This window comes from Notamacropus eugenii, chromosome 5 (genome assembly GCF_028372415.1).
Source record: "Notamacropus eugenii isolate mMacEug1 chromosome 5, mMacEug1.pri_v2, whole genome shotgun sequence".
Classification (NCBI taxonomy): Eukaryota; Metazoa; Chordata; class Mammalia; order Diprotodontia; family Macropodidae; genus Notamacropus; species Notamacropus eugenii.
In genome coordinates this window covers 129,709,813-129,731,821 of record NC_092876.1, presented here as the reverse complement: position 1 = coordinate 129,731,821, position 22,009 = coordinate 129,709,813, and the positions used below count along the sequence as shown (strand labels likewise).

General features: G+C 45.4%; 1 protein-coding gene across 1 annotated transcript in view; it reads right to left on the bottom strand.

Moving 5' to 3' along the window:
- ARRB1 (arrestin beta 1) overlaps nt 1-22,009 on the bottom strand; it is a 117,270-nt gene that overhangs the window by 28,264 nt on the left and 66,997 nt on the right. Inside the window, 4 exon segments of the mRNA XM_072610828.1 lie at nt 3,577-3,770; nt 5,615-5,659; nt 10,020-10,080; nt 11,095-11,125. Coding sequence (XP_072466929.1) covers nt 3,577-3,770; nt 5,615-5,659; nt 10,020-10,080; nt 11,095-11,125 — 331 coding nt within the window.

The following is a 22,009-nucleotide window of genomic DNA, read 5'->3' as shown; positions in this document are numbered from 1 at the left end:
TCCCTCAATCCAGGTACTTTCTGAGAGAAAGGACAACATACAAAATCTATCCTCCATCAGACCAGGACACTGTGGCTCACTCCACACTGCCCAAAACCAGGACCAGACAGATTAGGGAATCAAGATTTTGTGGTCTTGAGCAGGGATGATAGAGGCGGTGGCGAGGATGGTGACAGTGATGTCCCTTTCCAGTCTCTCATCTCCACAGTCCTACTGAGCTGAATAGGGCACATCTTCATCACTATGAGAGGTAGCTCATTAAGTGTCTTTATAGATGGGTCTCAGGAGGGAGTTGTTGCCCAGGAGATGCCAGCTTCTACCCAAAGCAATAGGAGGAAAGGTGTTGATGGCCCCTAGGCTAATTCAAAGAGCTGAATTTTTTCCTCCTCCTTCCCTTGGGGAGGTGTCAGATTTGGGTTGGTCTAAGATTAGACAGAATTATACCCATAAAACCTTTCTGGGTCCACCCAAGATTCCATGTGTGAACCTGGATCTGCCTTTTCCCCTCTAATGGCTCAGTTTCTTCATCTTTAAAATGTGGTTAGTCTACTCATTCTCTAAGATCCCTCCTAACTCTCACCGTATGTGATCTTAAGTTGCCCTTGTAGCTGAGTCACTGTGGGGCATCTTTGAAGGTCCCTTCCAATCTTAACATTCTATGGTCTATCCAGAGGTGGGGAACCTATGGCCTCAAGGCCACATGTGGACCTCTAAGTCCTTGAGTATGGCCCTCAAAGGCACCTGAGGACCTAGAGGGACACATGTGCCCTTGAGACTGCAGGTTCCCTAGCCCTGGAAGTTCTAAGGTCCTTTCCAATTGGGCATCAGTGAAACGAAGACGTGGCCTAAATGACCTCTGATTTCCTTTGTAGCTCTAAATTCATAGATTTATCCACAGATAGCCAAACCCATAGACCATAGTCCTAGGATCATAGGTAAGTCATCTTGTCTTCTTGGGACTTCTGCTTCCTCTTCTGTAGAATGCGAGCTGGACTGGATCACTTTGGAGGTCCCTTCTCTAATCTATGTCCTAAATCTGTTTCTGAGCATGCAGCACAAGAACATTAGATTTTAAGGCTGTGACACCAATCACACCTGACTTATCTTGAGTTTGTAGTCAATGAAGAAAAGCCCCAGGGTTTACTTACATGAAATGCTAGCAGTCCAGACATGCCTCCCCCTACCTGTACAGCTGACTTTTACTGTATGCCTGTTTCGTTTAAATTCCTTAAATTAACTTTAAATTCGTTCAAAAAAGATGTTTTTTTAGATCTCGATTCAGCAACCCAAATCATTAACTGCTTTCTTTCAGTGTTACATTATCTGCAAATCTGCTCTGGGCTCCATCTCTACCTTCACCTAAATTACTGACCCAGAATGGTGACCAGCCCTGAGCTGAATGAGGATGGAGCTCTGGAGCAGTTTCTAAAGACTGCCCTCCTTAGGAGCACCGGATTGAAAGCCAGAAGAGATCTCAGAGATCACCAAGTTCAACATTTTCGATCTTTATTTTACAGATGAGGTAAATAAGGTCTAGAGAGAGGAACTGGCCTCTGTGTGGCTACACAGACAGTAACAAAGTGGGAATTTGAAGTCAGGTCCTCTAAATTCAAATTCAGCATTTCCTCAGTGTGTTCCTTCCCATACTCCTTGCTGACTGGGAATCATCTGGTCAGTTCTGGATCCTTCCTTCCTCTTACTTCTCCCTTTGCCTCTTCTCCCTTCCCTTCATTTTCCTTACCAGCTCTATTCCTGGCTTTCTTTGAACTTTAAAATTATGTCCCCTCTACTGCTGGCCCATCCTAAAGTCCTTGGGGCCTCCTCACCCTGGAAAAGCTTACCATTCCTGTGGCTGGCTCACCCTGGTACTCCCCCATTCACCCTGGTAGGCTCACAAGGCCTACTTCCCCTTCGACCACCAGTAAGATTCACCTGAAGTCTCCATTTTGTGGATGGAGAGGCCCAGGCTAACTGAGGGGTAGTTAGGTAGTACAGTGGATTAGCATATCAAGCCTGGAAGAAGACTCATTTCCTGAGTTCAAATCTGGCCTCAGACACTTACTAGCTGTGTGACCCTGGGCATGTCATTTAACCCTATTTGCCTCAGTGAGCTGGAGAAGGAAATGGCAAAGCACTCCAATATCTTTGCCAAGAAAACCCCAAACGGGGTCAAGAAGAATTGGACACGACTGAACAACAAAACCACCAGACCCATCCTGACCTTCTCTGGCCTTTGTCCCTGGGCCAGCTACCTCTATTCCCTCCCTCACTCTTCGCAGTTCCCTTTTGTGTATTATCTTCCTTATTAGAATGTAAGCTACTTAAATATGCTCAGACTAATGGTTCATACATGAGTCAAGTAAGCAGAACCAGCAGAACAATTTATGCAGTAACAGCAATTCTGTAAGGACAAATGATTTTGAAACACTTGCAAACTCTGATCTGACCAAGCACCATTGACTTGAAGACTCAAGATGAAATGCAACCTACCTCATAATAGAAAGGTGATGAGTATAGATTAAGGTGTGTTTTTTGGATATGGCCAATGTAAAAATTTGTTTTACGTGACTATACATGTTTGTAACAGAGGTTTTGTTTTTCTTGCTAATCTCAACTGGGGAATGTAGGATCTGAATGTGAATCTGAAAATAAGATAAAATTTAATTTTAAAAAACATAAACTCTTTGAAGGCTTAGATTTTTATCCCCAATGCTTAGCACAGTACGGAGCACATAGTTAGCATTTAATAAATGTTTGCTTGCCTGATTCCTCCTTTCTTTTCTTCCCCCGACCCCCTCCCAACTACCACATTTCTCACCCATACCCCACCATCGCTCTTCCAAAGAGGACATATGTATGTAAACATCCAACCCACATTCTTCCATCTTGCCTAACCAGTTAGTACACAAGCATATATCAGAACAGCAGCAATCACATCTCCACGAATGCCCTCAGTCCATGCCTGGGAAGCCAGGTCAAAACAGGGTGTCCAAGCCCTGTAACATCCTAAGGGTGGCCTCCTTCTCTACAAGGAGCCTAGGTGTACAACACAGGGACCACATTATATGTGCCTGGAATTGTGCCAAGTCGTAGGGATGAAACAGTCCTTACCCATAAGGACCTCACATTCTAATCAGGAAGACACATTTTAAGAAATTTTGTGTAATGCTCTGCTGAAATCTAGACATATGATATCTAAGACATTCCTGTGATCTCTCAATCCAGGAACCCTATGTCAAAACAAGAAATGTGGTTAGTTTGGCATAATCTACTCTTGAGGAAACCAGAAACCATGTCGTCTCTTGGCAATCACTGCTTTCCTTTCCAAAGACTTAAATGAAAGAGGTAGCTTTCCAAGTATAGGCAATGGTCTAAAATCATAGCAGTTAAGCCTGGACAGCTCCTTGTTGGGGTGACCCTCTAATTTCCTATACAACTTCATTTGAAGGACACAGAGTCCAGATCTGAAACTAGACTTTAATGGGCTGGGTAGTACCCATAATGGACAACTTCCTGGAGACAGTAAAATCCAGAGAGGAATCTTTGGAGCTGGAAGAGAAGTCAGGGATCCCTCACCTCAAAGGTGAAGGGGTAGGCATGCTCTCCCAGTTTCCTGATGAGCCGCTCTTGGAGCCGAGTGAGCGGCCTGTCCTCAGGGGCAGGTGGGAAGGACTGGATGTTGGCCACAAAGAGGTCCTTGCGGAAGGTGAGGCCCAGAACATCCAGGTCCTCTCGGCCATAGCGGAAGGCGCAGGTCAGAGTCACGTACACTGTGAGGGGAAAGGAAATGAGAGGAGTCAGACAGAAAGGGACAGGAAGAATCACCTCAGCCCATTCTTGGGAAGCCAGGCCAAAAGAGCAGAGCCAAGCCTATAACATCCTAGGGGTGGCCTCCTTCTCTCCAGGGAGGCTAGGTGGAAGACAGAGGGACCATATCCTACTATTCTTTTTCTGAAAGGCGGAAGCAGCTAAAGCCTGAGCCTCTGTGTATGGCCTCATTGTACCTACTGGGAAGGGAGAAAAGGGTCCCCATAATACCCTAGTATTATACTTTGAGGTTTTTTTTCTCCTACTAGAAAATTAGCCTGAGATGACAGGGACAGGGAAGTTCAGGAAGTCTTAGGGGTGGAAAGTATCTTAGCTCAAGGAACTTGGTAGAGAGTAGAAGAGACGGGAGGGTACTGTGAGACCTAGGGAGGGAGAAAAGTGAGAAGAGCTAGGGGAATTTAGAGAAATCTAACTACTCTAGAGAAGACTAATGGGACTTTTCTGAGACCAGGCAGCTGAAAGAGGGTGGTCTATACAGGAGGGGATGTGGGTTCCAGGATGGAAAGATTAGGGAGCCTGGAGTTTAGGAGAGCTTTCTCCCCTTCTTCAGGTCCTTCCTCCCATTATACTCCCAAGCCCCATGTCATTATCTCAGCTTGGGGGTGAGGGTTGATACGGCTAAAGAAAACTAAGGGCTAAAGAAAATTCCGACAGTATTATGGTGCTATGGAGCCCAGAAAGGAGAATACTAACCAAGCTGAGGACCCACTAGGAGATCTGTCTAGGTCAAAGAGTGCTGGTCTGAGATTAATCACTTGGTAGGGCCAGACAAAGCTAGGGAAGACTAGAGGGGGCCAGAGAAGCCTAGAGGAAGCTAAGGCTGGGGGACAATGCTGGTACTGTGGGGCCCAGTGAAAGAGGTTATCGGAAAAGGTCTGGGAGAGTTTAGGGAGGCCAATATTACTACTACTACAATAACTACCAGAACAAATGATAATATTTGAGATTCATATAGTGCTCTAAGATTTGTACAGTGTTTTACATAGGCTATCTCATTTGATTTCCCACAATAACCCTGGGAGGTAGGAGCTATTATTATCCCCATTTTACAGATGAGGAAACTGAAATCTATCTACACAGGGAGAAGTTGGGGAGGGTCTGAGTTCTAGGAACCCAGTGAGGGATTACAAGCTAACAAAGGCTGGAGAGCCCATAAAGATTTAGTGAGAACTGAGGAGGGAGACAAGGTTTAGAGGGTGCTAATGTGCTGACTAAAGCTAGAGAATGGGAATGAGTTTGGGAGGCCTGAAGCTAGAAGAAGCTGGAAGATTCTAGGGGAGTGCCTAGGAAATAAGGAAGTTAGCAAGGGTTTGCAGAATCAAATGGGAGAGGACTAACTAGCTTGGAGAAGAATGGGAAGGGGGTCTGAGGTCAGGGGGTGTGGTAGGGTTTAAAAGAAGCTGGGTGAGACTGGGAGTCCTCAGCGAGGGCTACAGGAACGGAGGAGAGGCTGGTGTGGTCTGAGGGCACGTTTTGGTTGAGTTTGAATGAGGGAGGCTGAGAAAGGTTAGAATGAAAGAGGACAGGGGTAGATAGGTTGGTCCAAGGGAGGTAAGGCCAGAATAGGCAAGGATGAGGACTATTTTCTCCCTCATTTGTGGGGCTGAATGAGAGAAAGAAAGGGATAGGATCAGGGAAAAGGGACTGGGACAGAGAGGTCCCCTTGAGACAGAAGAGAGAGAGTGAGGAGGGTTAGGAGGAGGGACTGGACAAAAGAATGAATGGAGAAAGAGACAAGAATCCACAAAGAAGAGGTCTGAGGGGAAGGGAAGGGCAGGAGACTCACCTCTCCTCTCCTTGAGGTATTCGGGATCCACCAGAACCACGCCATCTGAGAGAAATAAAGTAAAGAATGGCAAGAGGGAAGACTCTAGACCCAACTGCTCCTAACCGTCTAATCTACCCTGTAACCCAAACCTATTAACTAGACTACACGCACAACATTACAAATCTGAATTCACCATCCAAAATCCAGTCTCACCAAAACTCCACTCCCATCATCCTCATCTTGAACTCATCAACCCAGGCTACATGGAAGAACCAGACTGTAGACTCCAACTGCACTAATCCAACCCCAAATTCACACAATGAAACCTCCTTTAGGTCAAAGACTTAATTTTTGTCTCAGTATCCCTAGCACCTAGCCTGGTATGTAGTTGTTAATTAATTCATACATGTTGAATTAGACTGATAATGAATCCAACTCTACATTTGCCATTACTACCCTGGGCCCAAAACCCATTAACTCAATGATGAACTCCCACCAATACTACTATAACCACATCTTCACCTATCCACCAACCCTACCTTAAATTCTAATCCCACCAATCCTGCTTCCAATCCCAAACCCACCTCTTCAACCCTATCCTGTACCCACCATCCCTGTTACAAATCCCAATCACCCCAATCCCACTAATGTTACCACTAATCCTAACCCAAATGCCAATCCCATAAACCTACCCTATCACCAAACACATCATCATCCCACAATGAATCCAAACCCATACTAAACACATCATCCCTACCCTAAACTTCAAACCTTTAATGACCAATCCATCCTCTCACTTCAAATCTTTAATTCTATACTTACTGCAGATCTCTGAACCTGCTACCCTTACCCTAAAGTTATCCAAATTCCAGAATACTAGAGCTGGGAGGGATCTGAAGAGATCATCTAGTGAAACTCTACCTTGTGTTAGGGATGAAGAAATTAAGCTGCTGATGGCAAGACCTGGGACTCAAACCCAGGACTTGGGTTGTTTTCTATATATTTTCCTATCATCCCCTGAAAACTGTGCCTCCCAAAACCCACCAACTCTACCCTGGACCAATAAACCCTACCATGATCCTGTTGGCATCCCTCAAGTGCCACCCAGAATGAAACCTCCTCCAGAAAGTCTCCCAGGGTCTCCCTTCTTCAATAACTGCAAGTAATCTCTTCCTTGGGCTTTCACAGGACTTCACAGACCTCTTTGTGTGTCTGTCCTTTTCTAATTTACATTCCATTTTTCTGTCTGTGTATTATCTCCCCCTACCAGATGGTTTCTCATTTATCTCAGCATGTGCCCCAGCACTGAGCATAGGATCATGCACAGAGCAGATGTTTAGTGAATGTTTGTTGGATGAATGAACGAATGAGCAAATGGACCATGAACCTACCAGCCTGACTTCCATTCTCTCAGTCCATCCTAAGCCCAGCCCTGGAGCTTGCTGCCTGGGGCATCCTTAAAAGCTCAGAGAGGTCAATCATGGGTGGCCCTGCCTCCTGTGCTACTGCCTCTGAAAGGCCAGGATCCTTTCTCCTAACTAGCTGAGTTCCCTGTCCTGATGCTAAAGTCCTAAGCCTCCCTTAGTGCCCTCCCCAGGTATCACAATGCCAGAGCTAAGAGAACCCATGAGAGAAAGGGGAGCGGGAGTCTGGAGGGAAGGCTGCTGTTCTCCATTAATCCCACAGTTCAATTTCTCTTGCTCCCTGAGCTGTGTCAATCTCCCCAGCTAGTTCATCCCAGAGAGGCTCCAGCTCTAGGGCTTGGGTGCAATTTGGAATCACAGATCATGAAATGTCAGACAGACATCAGAGTCTACATGGAACATGGAAGCATCAGAGCTGGAAGAAATCACTTTAATAAGAGCTGACACTCCAAGAGGGTTTGGAGGCTTACAAAGCATATAATACCCATCCTCTCACCTGAGCCTCACAGGGACCCCTGGAAAGTGGGTATTACAGATGTTAACATCCCCATTTTACAGTGCAGGGACCCATGGTTCAGAGGGATCGAATGACTGACCCTACATCACATAAAGGTGGGATCTGAACACAGGTCTTCCTGACCACAAGTTCTGCTGCACCACAATTGACAGCAGCTGATTGATCAGGGCTAGAAGTGACCTCAGAAAGTCAAGGTTGAGAGGGAGGGGGCCTTAAAACAAAAGACACAAAGTTTCAGGACTGGACAGAACCTTAAGAGATCATCTAGTTCAATGATCTCAATTTACAGATGGGGAAACTGAGGCCCAGAAAAGGGAAGAGGCGTGTTCAAGGTCACTTGACAACTAATAAAGATCAGAGTGTAGACCATGATTCAGGTCTCAGAATCCCCAGGCCAATGCTCTTTCCATGCCACCAGCTGCTTCTCTTTCTCTTGCAGGGGAGAGAAATTAGAGAATGAAAAGCTTTTGCAACTGTATAATCAGCAGGATTTATAATTAAATATGTTTCCAAAACATCCCCAGGGACAGAAGATAACCCAACAGCAATGTCTCTCCCCTCTCCTTTGTCTCCCTCTGGGTGTCTCCTATCCTTGTCTCCCTTTTCTCTGTATGTCGTTCTATCTTTTCTCTCTTCTCTCTCTCTCTGATAGATGTGTGTGTGTGTGTGTGTGTGTGTGTGTGTGTGTGTGTGTGTGGAGAGAGAGAGAGAGAGAGAAAGAGAAAAGGGAGAAAGAGAGGAGGGAGGAGGAGAGAGGAGGAGAGAAGAAGAAGAGAGAAGAGAAAGAAATGGAAAGAGAGAGAAGGAAAGGAAAAAGGGGAGAAAAAGAGATAAAGGGAGGGAGGCAGAGAGAGAGATGAGAAAAAAATCAGAGAGAGAGAAGGAAAAGAAAAAAAGGAGAGAAAAAGGGAGAGACCCATCTTCATCTTCTTTCACGTTTGCCTTTCTCTCCCCTCTGCCATTCTCTTCCTGTCTCGATCTCTCTCTCTGTAACGTCTTCTTTGTCTCCCCATCTACATTTCTCTGTGTTTTTCTGTCTAAATTTGTAAATAAATGTAAAATAAATATTATATAAATATTACCACATATTAAATACAAATCCTCTCCTATCTAAACCTCTGTGTGTCTCAGTGCACATATCCCATGTCCTTTTCCCTCACTGTCACGGACCCTCAGACATGAAAGGAATTAGCGATGAAAGGATCCTACAGCTAGAGTTAGAAGCGGCTAGTCTCTTGATTCCACAAGTAGCGAGCATCAGAGGGAAGGCTTTGCTTTGCCATATACTCCAATGACAAAATCACTTCTACATCTCTCTCCTTCAACCTTTACTCACGTATTCTCCATCATGCTTTCCCTAGTTCCTGGATTTCATTACGAGTATGCCTTCTTCTTTTTCTAATTAATTCATTTTATTTTTAACTTATGGAATAGAACAAGCATTTCCATAACACACTAAAATAAAAAAGATGATTGCACGTGAGTATGCTTTTCTAAAATACTACTGTATGCTACACTTTCTGCCCCTCCCCCTTCTTATCTACCCTATTTCTTTTCAATAAGCTATACCTCTCCAGAGCCACGGTCTAGTCATGTGGCTTGGCCTACCCAGTCTTAATGATACCTATGAAGTCAAATGTGATCCCTTACATTAGGACTCCTACCTCCTCTTTGCTAGTTGCCTAATTTTTTACCATTATTATAGCAACAGAAGCCTATACCAAGATAGTGGATGTGGGAACACAGGAGGAAAGGAATGCAAGAGATAGTGTTGAGATACAAATATTGTATAGCACTGCAGATGAAAAGGTCTGGAAAAGGGAAGGGTCAAGAGCTCACCCCAAGGTTAGGAACATGGGAGATAAGTATAACATAGTGGCAAAAAACAACCCTGGCTCTGCAGAGGAGCTGAGTTCAAATACCACCCCGATGCTTACTACGATGGGCAGATCACAACTTTCCAGGGCTTCAGTTTCTTCACTGGTAAAATGAGTTGGACCAGATGGCCTCTGAGGTCCCTTTCCCATAATCCTATGACTTCAATCCTGGTTCTATGACTCCAGAGCCATTGTCCTTGGCGATGGACCTTATTGCTGCCCATATAGTTCAATTCCCACCCCCATTTTATAGTGTAAGAAACAAACCCAGAGAAGGGAGTGTTTTGCTCAAGGCTGTATGGTGGGTCTCCTGATTTGCAGGCTGGGGGCTCTTTCCACCGTGCCATACTTAAGGTTAGTCTGCTGTCATGAATCTCACAGCACATGCTTCCAGGAAGTCTCTTCTGTCAAGTGACCTCAATCCTGCCTACTGCAGCACAACACCCTTCCTCTCCTCCTAAGCTGGCCTCTGTCTAGCTGGTGGCCAGTGGAGTCCCAAAAAACTCTGACTCAGAACTGCCCTTGACCTTCACCTTGCTCCTTCCTCCCAAGTTTCTCAGCTTCAAATCTCCAGCCCTGAAATACCCCAACCAACAGGAAATTACCAACGGGATCGACGATATCAATGTGGTCCACAAAGTCTCTCTTTCCCAAGTAGACTGTGAGCTAGGGGAGAGAGACAAAGAGACAGTTAGAGGGTGTGGGTCAAGAAGCCAGACACTCTGGTCAGCTTCCAATGGGTATCCTCACCAAAATCCTAAACCAGAGGTGGGGAACCTGAGGCCTCTAAGATACATATAGCCTTCTAAGTCCTCAAGTGAGGCCCTTTGACTGAATCTAAACTTCACAGAACAAATCCCTTTAATAAATTTGTTCTGTAAAAAAAAAAAAAAAACGTGGACTCAAAAGGCTACACCCAAGAATCTAGGAAGGCCAGGCTGTAGGTTCCCCATCCCTGTCCTAAACCAACTCTAGAATCCCTCAGGGGTATAGGCCAAGAAGCCAGACACTCTGGCTAGCTTCCAATGGGTATCCTCACCAAAATCCTAAACCAGGGGTGGGGAACCTAAGGTCTTAAGGCCTTCCAGAACCTAGGGTGCAGCCTGTTGACTAAGCCTAAGTTTTGCAGAACATCTGGGGAAGGAACTTCCAAAAACTGAGTGTATCTATTCCTTGAGGTCCTGGGACAAACTCTTGAATCTCCTTCTGATCAAAGCACCCTAAAGGTGCCTCCCTCTCACCCTGAGCCAGTGGCCAGTGTAGACTGGCTTAGGGATGGTGGGGAGGGAGTGGGGCAAATGCTACAAATCTGGGCTAGATTTATTGTTTTGTTGATTATCTTGACTTAAGAAAGTGATGAAGAAAATGTTAATTAAGCAGGTTACACTTCAAAGTGAGCTGTGCCTAGATGTTAAACATTTACCAACACATGTCTGGACTGGAGACTCCCTGAGAGGAAGGGATATAACTCCCTTTCCCAGTTCCAGTCTACCTTTTTTCTTAGATGGGTCACTAATTATGTGGATTTGTATCTGGGTCATAGGGATCAGGCAGAAGCTAAGGGTGGTGGGCAGGGAGGGAGATAGGGAAGGGAAGAGGAAAATGATAAAATTATTGTTGTCATTGGTAGGATTCAGTGAGGAAGAGGAGGGCAAGGGGTGACTGACATAGGGTACTCACCTTTCCATTTGGACTTGCCTTCTTGAAAACTCTGTAAGAAAGGGCAAGAGAAGGATAATATGTTAGCAGGGCCTGACATGAACAAAGTGAAGAGTAGCCCTGCCTACCTGCAGGAAGTCATCTAGGTACCTGGGTGGCCCAGTGAATTCAGTGCCGGTCCTGGAATCAGAAGGATCTGAGATCAAACCTTGCTTCAGACGCTCACTAGCTGTGAAACTGAACCCACCAAAACTCAGTTTCCTTATCTGAAAAATGGGGATAGTAATAGCATCTATGTTCCCAGGGTCGTTGTGTGTGTAAAATAAGTGTATATTTGTGAAGTGGTCTGAAATTAAATTGAATTGCTTGAATCGCTTATAAATTTTGCTAATCATTATTTGTTTTTCTTCTGTTTCATTTTATTTTTTTCAATTAATAAAAATCTATTTTCTTTCTTTCCTATCTCCTCCACTACAGAAAAACAAAAAACTCTTGTGACAAATCTGCATAGTCACGTAAAATAGACTGTCCAGGAGCCATTTACAATCGTTCTCCTCCTTAGAGAACTGCTTCCTCATTTGACAAGAGAAGTAAACTGAGGTCAGAAGAGGCGGAACAATCACACAGCAGATCAGTGGCTGAGGCTGAGTAGGCCAACTCTTAATGTCCTGCCTCCTGGGTCGGCGCTCTTTCTACCGAACTGCACAAAAACCCTTCCCTTCCCCTCCCAGTCCCCCAAAGGTCCTTTCTTCTCCCTGCTTCAGGCGCAGGGCTCAGATCGTGTCATGAACTGAACAGATGTTTCTTGAACTGCATTGAATGGAGTGGTGAAACACAGATTAAATCAACTGAGGTTTCATCTCACACTCAGCAAACTGGCAAAGAAGATGAAGGACAGAAATAGTCAACGCTGGAGGGGAATGCGAGAAAATAGGAACACTAACATGGAGGGGGAGGAGCGGTGAACTGGCCCAACCATTCTGAATAACAACTTGGAATTATTTGAGAAGTCCCTCCAAGCTTTTACACCCCTGGGCCTGGCCCCACTACTGGGCAGAAACCCAAACCAGCTGAAGACAGAAGTTTCTAAATCTACCAGGATACACAGAGAGACACTTTTTTGTAGCCGTAACAAAATGAAAACACACTTGATTGCCCATCAACTAAGAAACGGCTAAATACATCACAGTGTGTGAATATAATGCAATAACATTGGATGGTGAGCAGCTACACATAGGAACAACTCAAAAACAAGGAAAGACTTGTACGAACTGGAGTAGAGGGAAGAAAGCAGAACTCGGAGAACAACACATATGCCGTCTAAGAATAATAACCGTGACGATGATTCATGTAGTGCTTGGAGATTTACAAAGCACCTCTACACATATTACCCAATTTGATCTTCAAACAACAACCCTTCCAAGCAGGAGCTATTATTATCCCCATTTTACAGATGAGGGCACCAAGGGCTAAGAAAGCACGGGAGGCAGGATCTGAATTCAAGTCTTCCTGGCTCCAAGTTCAACACTCAACGTCTACTGCACCCATGGGCTGCTCCCATATACAATAATATACATGAAAATACGAGAGGCGACTTGAGAGGACTCTGTTTAAAGACAGTGACCAGTCTTGGTTTTAGAGAACAAATGCTGACGTCTATTTCATGCCCCTCAGCAGAGGAGATAAACTAGAGCTGAAGAAAGCTGCTTATACCGTCAGACTAGGGCCTGGTTGGGTTGGTTGGTTCCAGATGACTTTGTTTAATTCCTTTTCTTTGTTACAAGGAAGGGAATTGGTGAGAAGGAGCCAACACCAGGAAATGACTTCAGCAAAATAACTGCAGTGGCAACAAGGACAGTGGCGAGCATTTGTTTACTCAGCATTTCAAGGTTTGTAAAGCACTTTACAAATGAGGTCATTCTCATCTGATCCTCACAACTGGAGAAGATCGGTGCTATCATTATCCTCATTTTCCAAGAGAGAGAAAAGGGAGGAGGAAGAGGAGAGAAAGGAAGAGAAAGAGAAAGAGAGAGGGGAAATAGAGGAGAGAGAAGAGAGAAAGAGGAGAGAAAAGAGACAGAAGAAAGAGAAAGAAAGCGAGAAATAGAGAGAGAGAGAGACAGAGAGAGAGGGAGAGAGGGAGAGGGGGAGAGGGAGAGAGAGAGGGAGAGGGACAGAGGGAGGGAGAGAGGGAGGGAGAGAGAGAGGAAGAGACAGAGGGAGAGAGAGGGAGAGAGAGGGAGGGAGGGAGGGAGGGAGAGAGAGAGAGAGAGAGAGAGAGAGAGAGAGAGAGAGAGAGAGAGAGAGAGAGAGAGAGAAAGGAGAGAGGGAGAGGGAGAGAGAGGGGGGAGGGAGAGAGGGAGAGAGAGAGAGAGAGAGAGAAAGAAGCCTGCACACCCACTAGTTGTTTCTTGTCTTGGATTTCTCCTCCGTATGATTCCAGAAAAGCCCTGATGTCACCAGAGAAACATTTGAGTGACATTAAACTCCAGAAGCCCACGCATTGTACAAGCCTCCAGTTTCTTGAGTTTCATGCCATCACAGGATCTGAGGGTGGAGAGGGAACTCAGAGCCCATCTCGGCTCACCTCCCACTCGGTGCAGGAATCCCCTGGGCAGTCTGCTTGGACAACTCCAATGGGGGAAGCTCCTCACTTCCTTTCAGGCTGGCCAGAAAGCCTTTCCATCCTTCTGAGCAGAAATCTGACTTTCTAAGACTGCCTTCTCTCTCCCATTTCTGCTCCCTGGGACCAAACCAAACAAGCCTAACTAACCCTTCAGATACTCTCTGATGTCCTCCTTTAATTATTTCCAATTTATCCTCTCTAGGTGCTTGCTGACACGTTATTTTCTCCCTCATGAGACTGAGTTCCTTGAAAGAGGGGCTGTCTTTTGCCTTTTTGTGATATCCCCAGCCCTCTGCCCCATCCTCCTATGAGTGGCAGGTCTCCAACCCCATATCCGTGCCGCCCCATCCCCCACCCCCCACCATGTCCCTCCTCCCACTAGGCTGCAGTTTGTCAATGTCCTTCCTAAAATGTGGCCATGGAACTGACCCTCCAGAGGAGACCTGACTCAGATTCACTGCACAATGCTCTGATGCCTCCCTGGTTTTGGACACCAGGATTTTATTCATTAAGCAGAGGATAAGATTAGCTTTTGTTCGGTTGACGCCCTACTTTTACTCTTGGTAAGTGCAAATACAATCCACTAACACACCCCTTGGATATTTTTCACACAAATGGTTTTCTAGTCATCTCTCCTCCCGTAGACTCATGGAATTAACTTTTCAAAATACTTCAATTCAGTCAGTCAATCAGTCAATAAGCATTTATTAATCACCTATTAGGTGCCAGACATTGTGCTAAGGACTAGGGATATGAAGAAAGACATGAGACCGTCTCTGCCCTCCAGGAGTTCACTCAATGCAGTGAGGGAGAAAGCATGAGAACGTGTGCAAACAAAATACATACAGGACTGATATGGAACAGCCAACAGAGGGAAGGCACTAGAATTAAGAGGGCGTGGGAAAAGCTTCCTGTAGAAAGGGGGATTGTAGCTGGGACTCAAAGGAAGCCAGGGAGGTCAGGGAGCAGAGACGAGGAGGGAGAACGTTCCAGGAAGGGAATTCCCTTCCCCCATGATCCACTGGCCCTGATCAGTCGCATTTGAGAAAAGGAGCTGTCCTGTGAGATCCTGGCCACTAGAGATCTTCAACCAGAGGGGGAAGGGAGGGGAGGAAACAAGCATTTATTAAGTGCCTAGAGCTTCACATTCAATCCTCACAACAACTTTTGAAGGGAGGGGATACTATTACCCCCATTTTAGAGTTAAAGAAACAGAGGCAGATAGATTAAATGACATGCCCAGTCACCCAGCTAGCTAGCAAGTGTCTGAGGCAGAAGGTGAACTCAGTTCCCCCAGATTCCAGGCCCAGCACTGTATCCACTGTGGCACCTTGTTTGTACATTTTTGCATGCTTTCTCCCTACTATATTGTAGACTCCTGGAGGGTAGAGATTGTCTTGCGCCTTTCCTCATATCCCCAGGGCTTAGCACAATGCCTGGCACAGAGTGAGTGCTGAATAAATCCTTATTGATTGACTGACTCAATTGGATCCATTTGAAAAGTTAACTCCATGAAGTCCATAGTAGGAGAGGTGACTAGAGAGCAGTGTGTGTGTGTGTATGTATGTACACATACACATATATAGTGTGCATCTACGTATGTGTGAATATGTGTGTGTGTATGTATGTACACATACACATATATAGTGTGCATCTACGTATGTGTGAATATGTGCGTATATGTATATACATCTATATATGTGCATGTGTATAGATACATGTATGTGCACTGTGTATGTTTGTATACACACAGAAAGAAGTCTATCATATACTGCCTGAAAGTCTATCACATAAGCCTGAAAGGCTGAGCATAGTCTGAGCTTTAACAAGCTTAATACGCATATACCTACCTAACCAAAGTGGGGTCACAAAGCCTCGGACACAACTAAACAACTGCACAATAACAAAAACACACACAAATGAGTGTGCATGTACACATACGCACATGGATGCACACATGCATACATGTTCTCTTCCTTCCCCTACACTCCCACCCCCAGTGAAATGAACACTGTTTAAGAGGAGAGATCATTTTTTCACTCAGTGAGCGCCACAGTTCCTTATGTATGTGTATATCTGTGATTTTACAAACACAAACACATACAGAGTCCAGCAGTTTACTGAATGCCAACAATGCACTTAGTCTTAGCATTGGAATGGGATCCCTCTAAACCCCTACAACTCACTGTTCCCGATGTTTCTGGCTCACACCCCATCAGATTCTGAGTTTTCCCTTCCTCCCCTGCCTCTTCCTTGTCCATCCATCCCTTCCCTCAGGAGGCCCACACTGTACTGGGAGGCGCGGCTGGGAACACAAACATGTCAGTAGATCTTTATACAAGAGAGAGAGCCAGGCTAACAAGGAGGAGGATCAGTGAAGCGCTTCTGCTGGAGGCACTCCATGAGCCTGGCTTGGAGGAAACCAGGAATTCAATGAGGCAGAGGTGGGAAGTGGCCATGAGGGACAGACTGAGTGAAGGGATGAAGGTGGGAGATGACAAGCTCAGAACATGCCAGGTAGGAGACTCTGCCCCAAACACAAACATAAAGTGCCCCAAAAGAAGGGAGCACAGCATAGTGGAGGGGGCACAGGACTTGAGAGTCAGAATATCATGGGTTCAAATCCCATCTCAAACACTAGCTGGGGTCTGGCCCTAGGCAAGTCACTTAACCTAAGCCTCAGTTTCCTCATCTCTAAATAAGGGGTTGAATTTGATGCCTTTAATGAGACTCAATTCTAAATCTATGATCCTAAGAATAATGTAAAATAAGCTTAGAGAGGTGGTCTGGAGTCAGATATAATGAGAAGCAAAGAGCTCCTATTTTATCCTAGGGGTAAGAGGGAGCTACTACAGGTTCCTGATCTGGAGCTGCATACTAATTAACGGTTACAACAACAAAGGAGTAGCATACACACACACACACACACACACACACACACAGACATATGTATATATGTATATATATGTATGTGTACATATATAGTGTGCATATATATACATATATAAATATATACACATCACTTTAGAGTTTGCAGAGCACTTGACAAATATTATCTTATTTCTTCCTGACAATAACCTTGGGAAACAGATATCATCATCATCATCATCATTATTATTCCCATTTCACAGATGATGAAACTGAGGCACTGAGAGGAAAAGTTATTTGTCCAAAGTCACAAAGCTAGTTAGCGTCTGAGGCCAGATCCGAACTCAGATCTTCCTGACTCCAGATCTAGTACTCTTATCCACTGTGCTACCTAATGGTTAGGTGTGGTCAAACATATGCTTTAGAGAGATAATTTTGGCAGTTGTGTAAAGATGCATTAGGAAAAGGAAAGACAGGAAGTCAGGAATCTAATTTAAAAGCTGCGGTAATAATACAAGCAAGAGGGAACAGTTAGGTGGCACAGTGGATACAGCACCAGCCCTGAAGTAAGCCTCAGACATTTACAAGCTGTATGACCTTGGGCAAGTCACTTACCCCCTACTGCCTCCAAAAAAATAAAAATTAAAAAAATAATAATCCAAACAAGAGGGGATGAAGGCCAGAACGAGGGTGGTGGGCATGTGAATGGAAAGAAAGAACAGATTCAAGAGATGTTGCAGAGGTAAGATGAACCAGAACTGGAAACTGAATCTTCCCAGACACTTGGGCCAGGATGAGCCCACATGCATCCTGCTAACATGCACACTTACATGCATCCACCCCCCAGTGCACAAGTGTACAAGCATGCGTGCACCACATACCCATACGGAGGCGGCATACTGCCAAGGACATTGAATCTGGAGTCAGAAGGCGGATTTCAAATCCCAGCTCTTCCAGTTACAAGCTGTGTGAAGCTGGGCAAGCCACTTTCCCTCTTGGGGCCTCAGTTTCCTCCTCTGTAAAATGACAGGGTGGCACTAGATGCTACAGCACTTCGCACAAACAAGGCGACTGCAAAAACGCTTGTTAAATCGGCCTGAATCTCTAGGGACCCACCCAGCAAAGAAGCCTTGGAAATCACAAGGGAAGAACGCCAGGAACATTAGAAACTGCCTTGGAGACGTGGTGCCCAGTACGGTGCAGTGGACAGAACGCCGGGCTCAGACCCAGGAGTCCTGGCCCTGCCACTTTGCTAGCTTTGCAAACCCCTTTCCCTCCCTGGGCTGCAGGTTCCCCATTTATAAATTGAGGGGGTTGGAAGAGATGATCTCTCAGGCTCTGTTTCTGGTTCTAAATTCTACACATGATTACTATGCATAAGCACATATTGCCTGTCTGTAGCAGACAGCTGGCTTTCAATTAAAGAAGACCTAGGCACATATTGGCTGCATGACCCTGGATGAGTCCCTTACCTTCTCTTTGCCTCGGTTTTTCCATCTGCCAAATGAGGGGCCTGGACTACATGGTCCAAGTCCCTTCTGGTTCTGACATTCTTAGAATGTAAGGACCAACAGAGAATGGATTGATTACCATTGATTACCATACAAATGAGGTTTGTTCATCAACCATAATGATGGATTTCTTTAACACTATACGCTGCAGAGTCAATACCAATCTACCTTGTTGGAAAAGGTTTCCTCACCAGCATATTCTCACTCCAATGAAACTGCAGGCCCAATACACACCAAAAAACACATATATACACATATATGTTCACTCACAATACACATGTATACATACAGGCACCCTCTCAAGGTAAGCAGGTGTACAGGCACCCACATACATAACACATGAGAATAAAGGGGAGGGGGTGGGGAATAGGAGTTCTCTATGTAAGAGACAGAATATAGCCTCTCCCCCCAGAATAATATAGGTATTTCCATCTCTACCTAAATATTTATTAATATCTTGTTTAGGGTGTGAAAATGCCCTGGCAGGGTAGGCTGGTGAGATTGTCACTAAATATGAGAAACAAATAAAGGCCACGTGATTCCCTCAGGAGAGACAGCTCCAGGCTGGCTCTGGGCCGAGTGAGGGGCTTTCAGCAGCTGCCAAAAGCAGGAGGATAGACTCCACGCTGACGCTGCCTTCTGCTTAGGAGGAAGTCAGAGATCCCTCTCTGGCGTGCTCTCTTTTGAAAAGAGGTATCAAAGTGTCTGGAATAGGAAGAGTCCAGGGCTGGGAGTCAGGAGATCTGAGTGAGAAATCCTCCGGGACTTCACAGGTATCTATCTGGGACGACAGTGTTTCCACCTTCCTTCCCAGCTTTGATATTCTGTGATTCTGAGTCAAATGAATGAACAGATTACCTTCAAAGTGAGGCTGCCCCTTTATATTCATATTGAATTCACTAATGTGCCTCCCCCACCTTCCCTGCTAATGCTGGGAAATGGGGCTTAGGGTCCCCTTACCATCCGACCCAATAATGGAACTCTAACCTTGGACCTAGGATGATTCAAGGGAAAATCCAGCTTGTGGCACTTAGTAGCTGCGTGACTTTGAGTAAGTCACTTAACAGTGGCCAAACAGGCCTGGAGGGATTTCCCCGTCAAGAAAATTGTAGAGGAAATTCCTATACCAGAGGGTGGGAGCAGGAGGTGCACTTCAAGACCTCTAGGAGTCTATTATTATTCTGAGGTTCCTGGATCAAATTTTCTAAAGTTCTATGAATCTGTTGTTGTTGTTCAGTCATTTTACAGCCATTTGGGGTTTTCTTGGCAAAGATACTGGTGTGATTGCCATTTCCTTCTCCAGCTCATTTGACAGATGGGGAGACTGAGGCAGACAGGGTTAAGTGACTTGCCCAGGGTCATACAGCTAGTAAATGTCTGAGGCCAGATTTGAACTCAGGAAGATGAGTCCTCCTGACTCCAGACCCAGCTTTCTACTCTTCTATAATTCTAGAGAATTCTAGAGTTCAATTTCTATAGTTCTAAGATTCACAGAGTTTAGAGACAGATAGTCTAGTCTTATATACACACTCCTTTTTGCAAAGGAGGAAACCACAGCTTAGAGGGGTCACCCGGGGAATCAGTGGCAGAGCCAGGACTAGAAACTAGAAATCCTGTGAATGTAAGAGCAGTGCTCTTCCCAAGAAAGTCGCCATGTCGGATCCCAACCTCACTAAGAAGTAGGGCAGACAGATGGCCCAAGGCAATAAGAGCGCCACCCCACTGCTACCCCAGGATCTCTTGGTCACCCCAGACTTCAGCTGTGGGCTCTGATACCCCTGGGCTTCCAGGCTCTTTCTCTACAGGGACTTGTTGCCCTAGATTCTGACCTAGTTCTCCAGTAGGGAGAGAATAGTGAAGGCATTCGAAGGAGGTGGTAGCTTTGGAAACACTGCTTAGAACAAACAGGGATTGGTGTTAACCCCCTAGGGTGCCCCACTTTGGGAGAGGGGTGAGACCTGACCTGTTTTCTCTTTGCCAGAGAGAGGAAGGGGAGGGGGAGGGAGGAGAGAGGAAGAAGGGAATGGCAATGGATGGAGACCTTAGCTCCATAGCCTGTGACCCCTGGTCAGGTGGGATAGTGACTTTGACAAGTCCCATCCCCCTCTGAGCCTTAGGGCCTTCTTCTGTAAAATGCATGTTTTGAATTCAATTCAGTTCAACACTCATTCATTAAATGTCAGCTATACATATGGTGCTGGGCATGGAGAGTCAGAAAGTCAGATAGTTCCTATACCCAAGGAGGAGACCATTTTATATTTATATTCCAATAGGGGAAAACTGACACATACACAGATAGGTGTGATACCAGGTACAGTCATAGACTTAAAAGGTTGGAAGGGACCTCAGAGGTAATTTAGTCTAACCCCTTCATTTTACAGATGAGGAAACTGAGGCAGACAGCAGGACAGTGAATTGTCCAGGTCACAAAGACAGGAAATGGCATTTGAACCTAGGTCCTCTGACTCCAGAGGCACTCTCCACTACAACACTCTATGGAAACTGATGAGAATAAAGTAGAGATTCTGGGAAACTTGAATAGGAGAGGATCCCTTCACTCAGGAGATCATTAAGGGAAGTAATAGCAACTATAATAACGAACATTCGGAGCATTATAGTTTGCAAACTATATCTCATTTATCTCATTTGATCCTGACACCCATCCAGGGAGGAAGGTGGTATGATTATGTCCATTTTACAGATGTTGAATCTAAGACTAAGGGAAATTACATGACTCGCCCAGGATCACACAGTCTTTAAGTTTCTGAGGCAGGATTAGAACTCAGTTTTCCTGACTCCCAGTCTGGCACACTGTCTTCTGTGCTAACAAGGTACTAGGTCCCCAACTAACAAGTGAAGGGAGTGGCATCTGAATTAAGGCTAGAAGGAAGAAAGGCATCTTTAGCAGAAGAGAGAAAAGAGAAGTCTGTCTCAGGCAGGAAGGACAGAGACCCCAAAGGACTAGGGAAAGCATTATAGGGCAGAAAGTAACCCACTTGGACTTAGAATGCTGAGGACCTCAAGAAGAGTCTTCTGAGATAAGCCTGGGAAGGTTGGACCCAGATTGTGAAAGACCTTGAATGCCAGGGTCTGAGCTGGCAAAGGGGACAGTTTCGGAGCCGGGAAAGAGCCTGATAAGATTATGGATAGCCCAGCAATGGAGGTCTCCATGCTCAGGCTGCAGAGAGCCCCCACTGGGAAGATTCTAAGAGTTCAGTCCAAGAAATTCCTGCACTGACTGGTCCCTTCTAGCTCTGAGTTTCTGATTCTCTGAATTCCTGCCCTGAGTTCTTGAGCAAGCAGGATGATCACAAGACACAAAGGAGGAAAAGAGCTCTGATAACCATCCTAAAGCTCTATAGAAATGTGGGACAGTTCATATACTGAGGCAACTCTATCACTGGAAGTGTTGGAGCAGAGATTATAGACAGCTCAGTGGCAACAGTGGACCTGGAGTCAGGAAGACCTGTGTTCAAATCCAGCCTCAGACATCTGCTAGCTAGTGAGACTCTGGAAAAGTCACTTTAACCACTGTCTGCCTCAGTTTCCTCAACTGTAAAATGAAGATAATAATAGCATAGACCACCTTCTAGGGTTCTTGTGAGGATCAACTGGGATCATATTTGTAAAGCACTTTGTAAAACTTAAAATGTAAAGGTCAACGTTAGCAAATATTCCTGCTCCTTCCGCTTGATCTAGAAAGTTGTAAGAGGAATCCCTGACCTCTAAGGCCCCTGTTCTGAGCTACCAGCTTCTATGGGTTCTACCCTGAGTGGGGCTTCTAATCTACCTTCAATTTCCATTTCCAACATCCCATAATGCTCTGGCAGGAGGGCATCTCAAGAAGCCAACTCCCCAGCATGTTTCTCAAGGGCCTCCAAAATATGACTTCACCACTATTCTATCTCTGCCAATGACTTCTTAGAGCCTC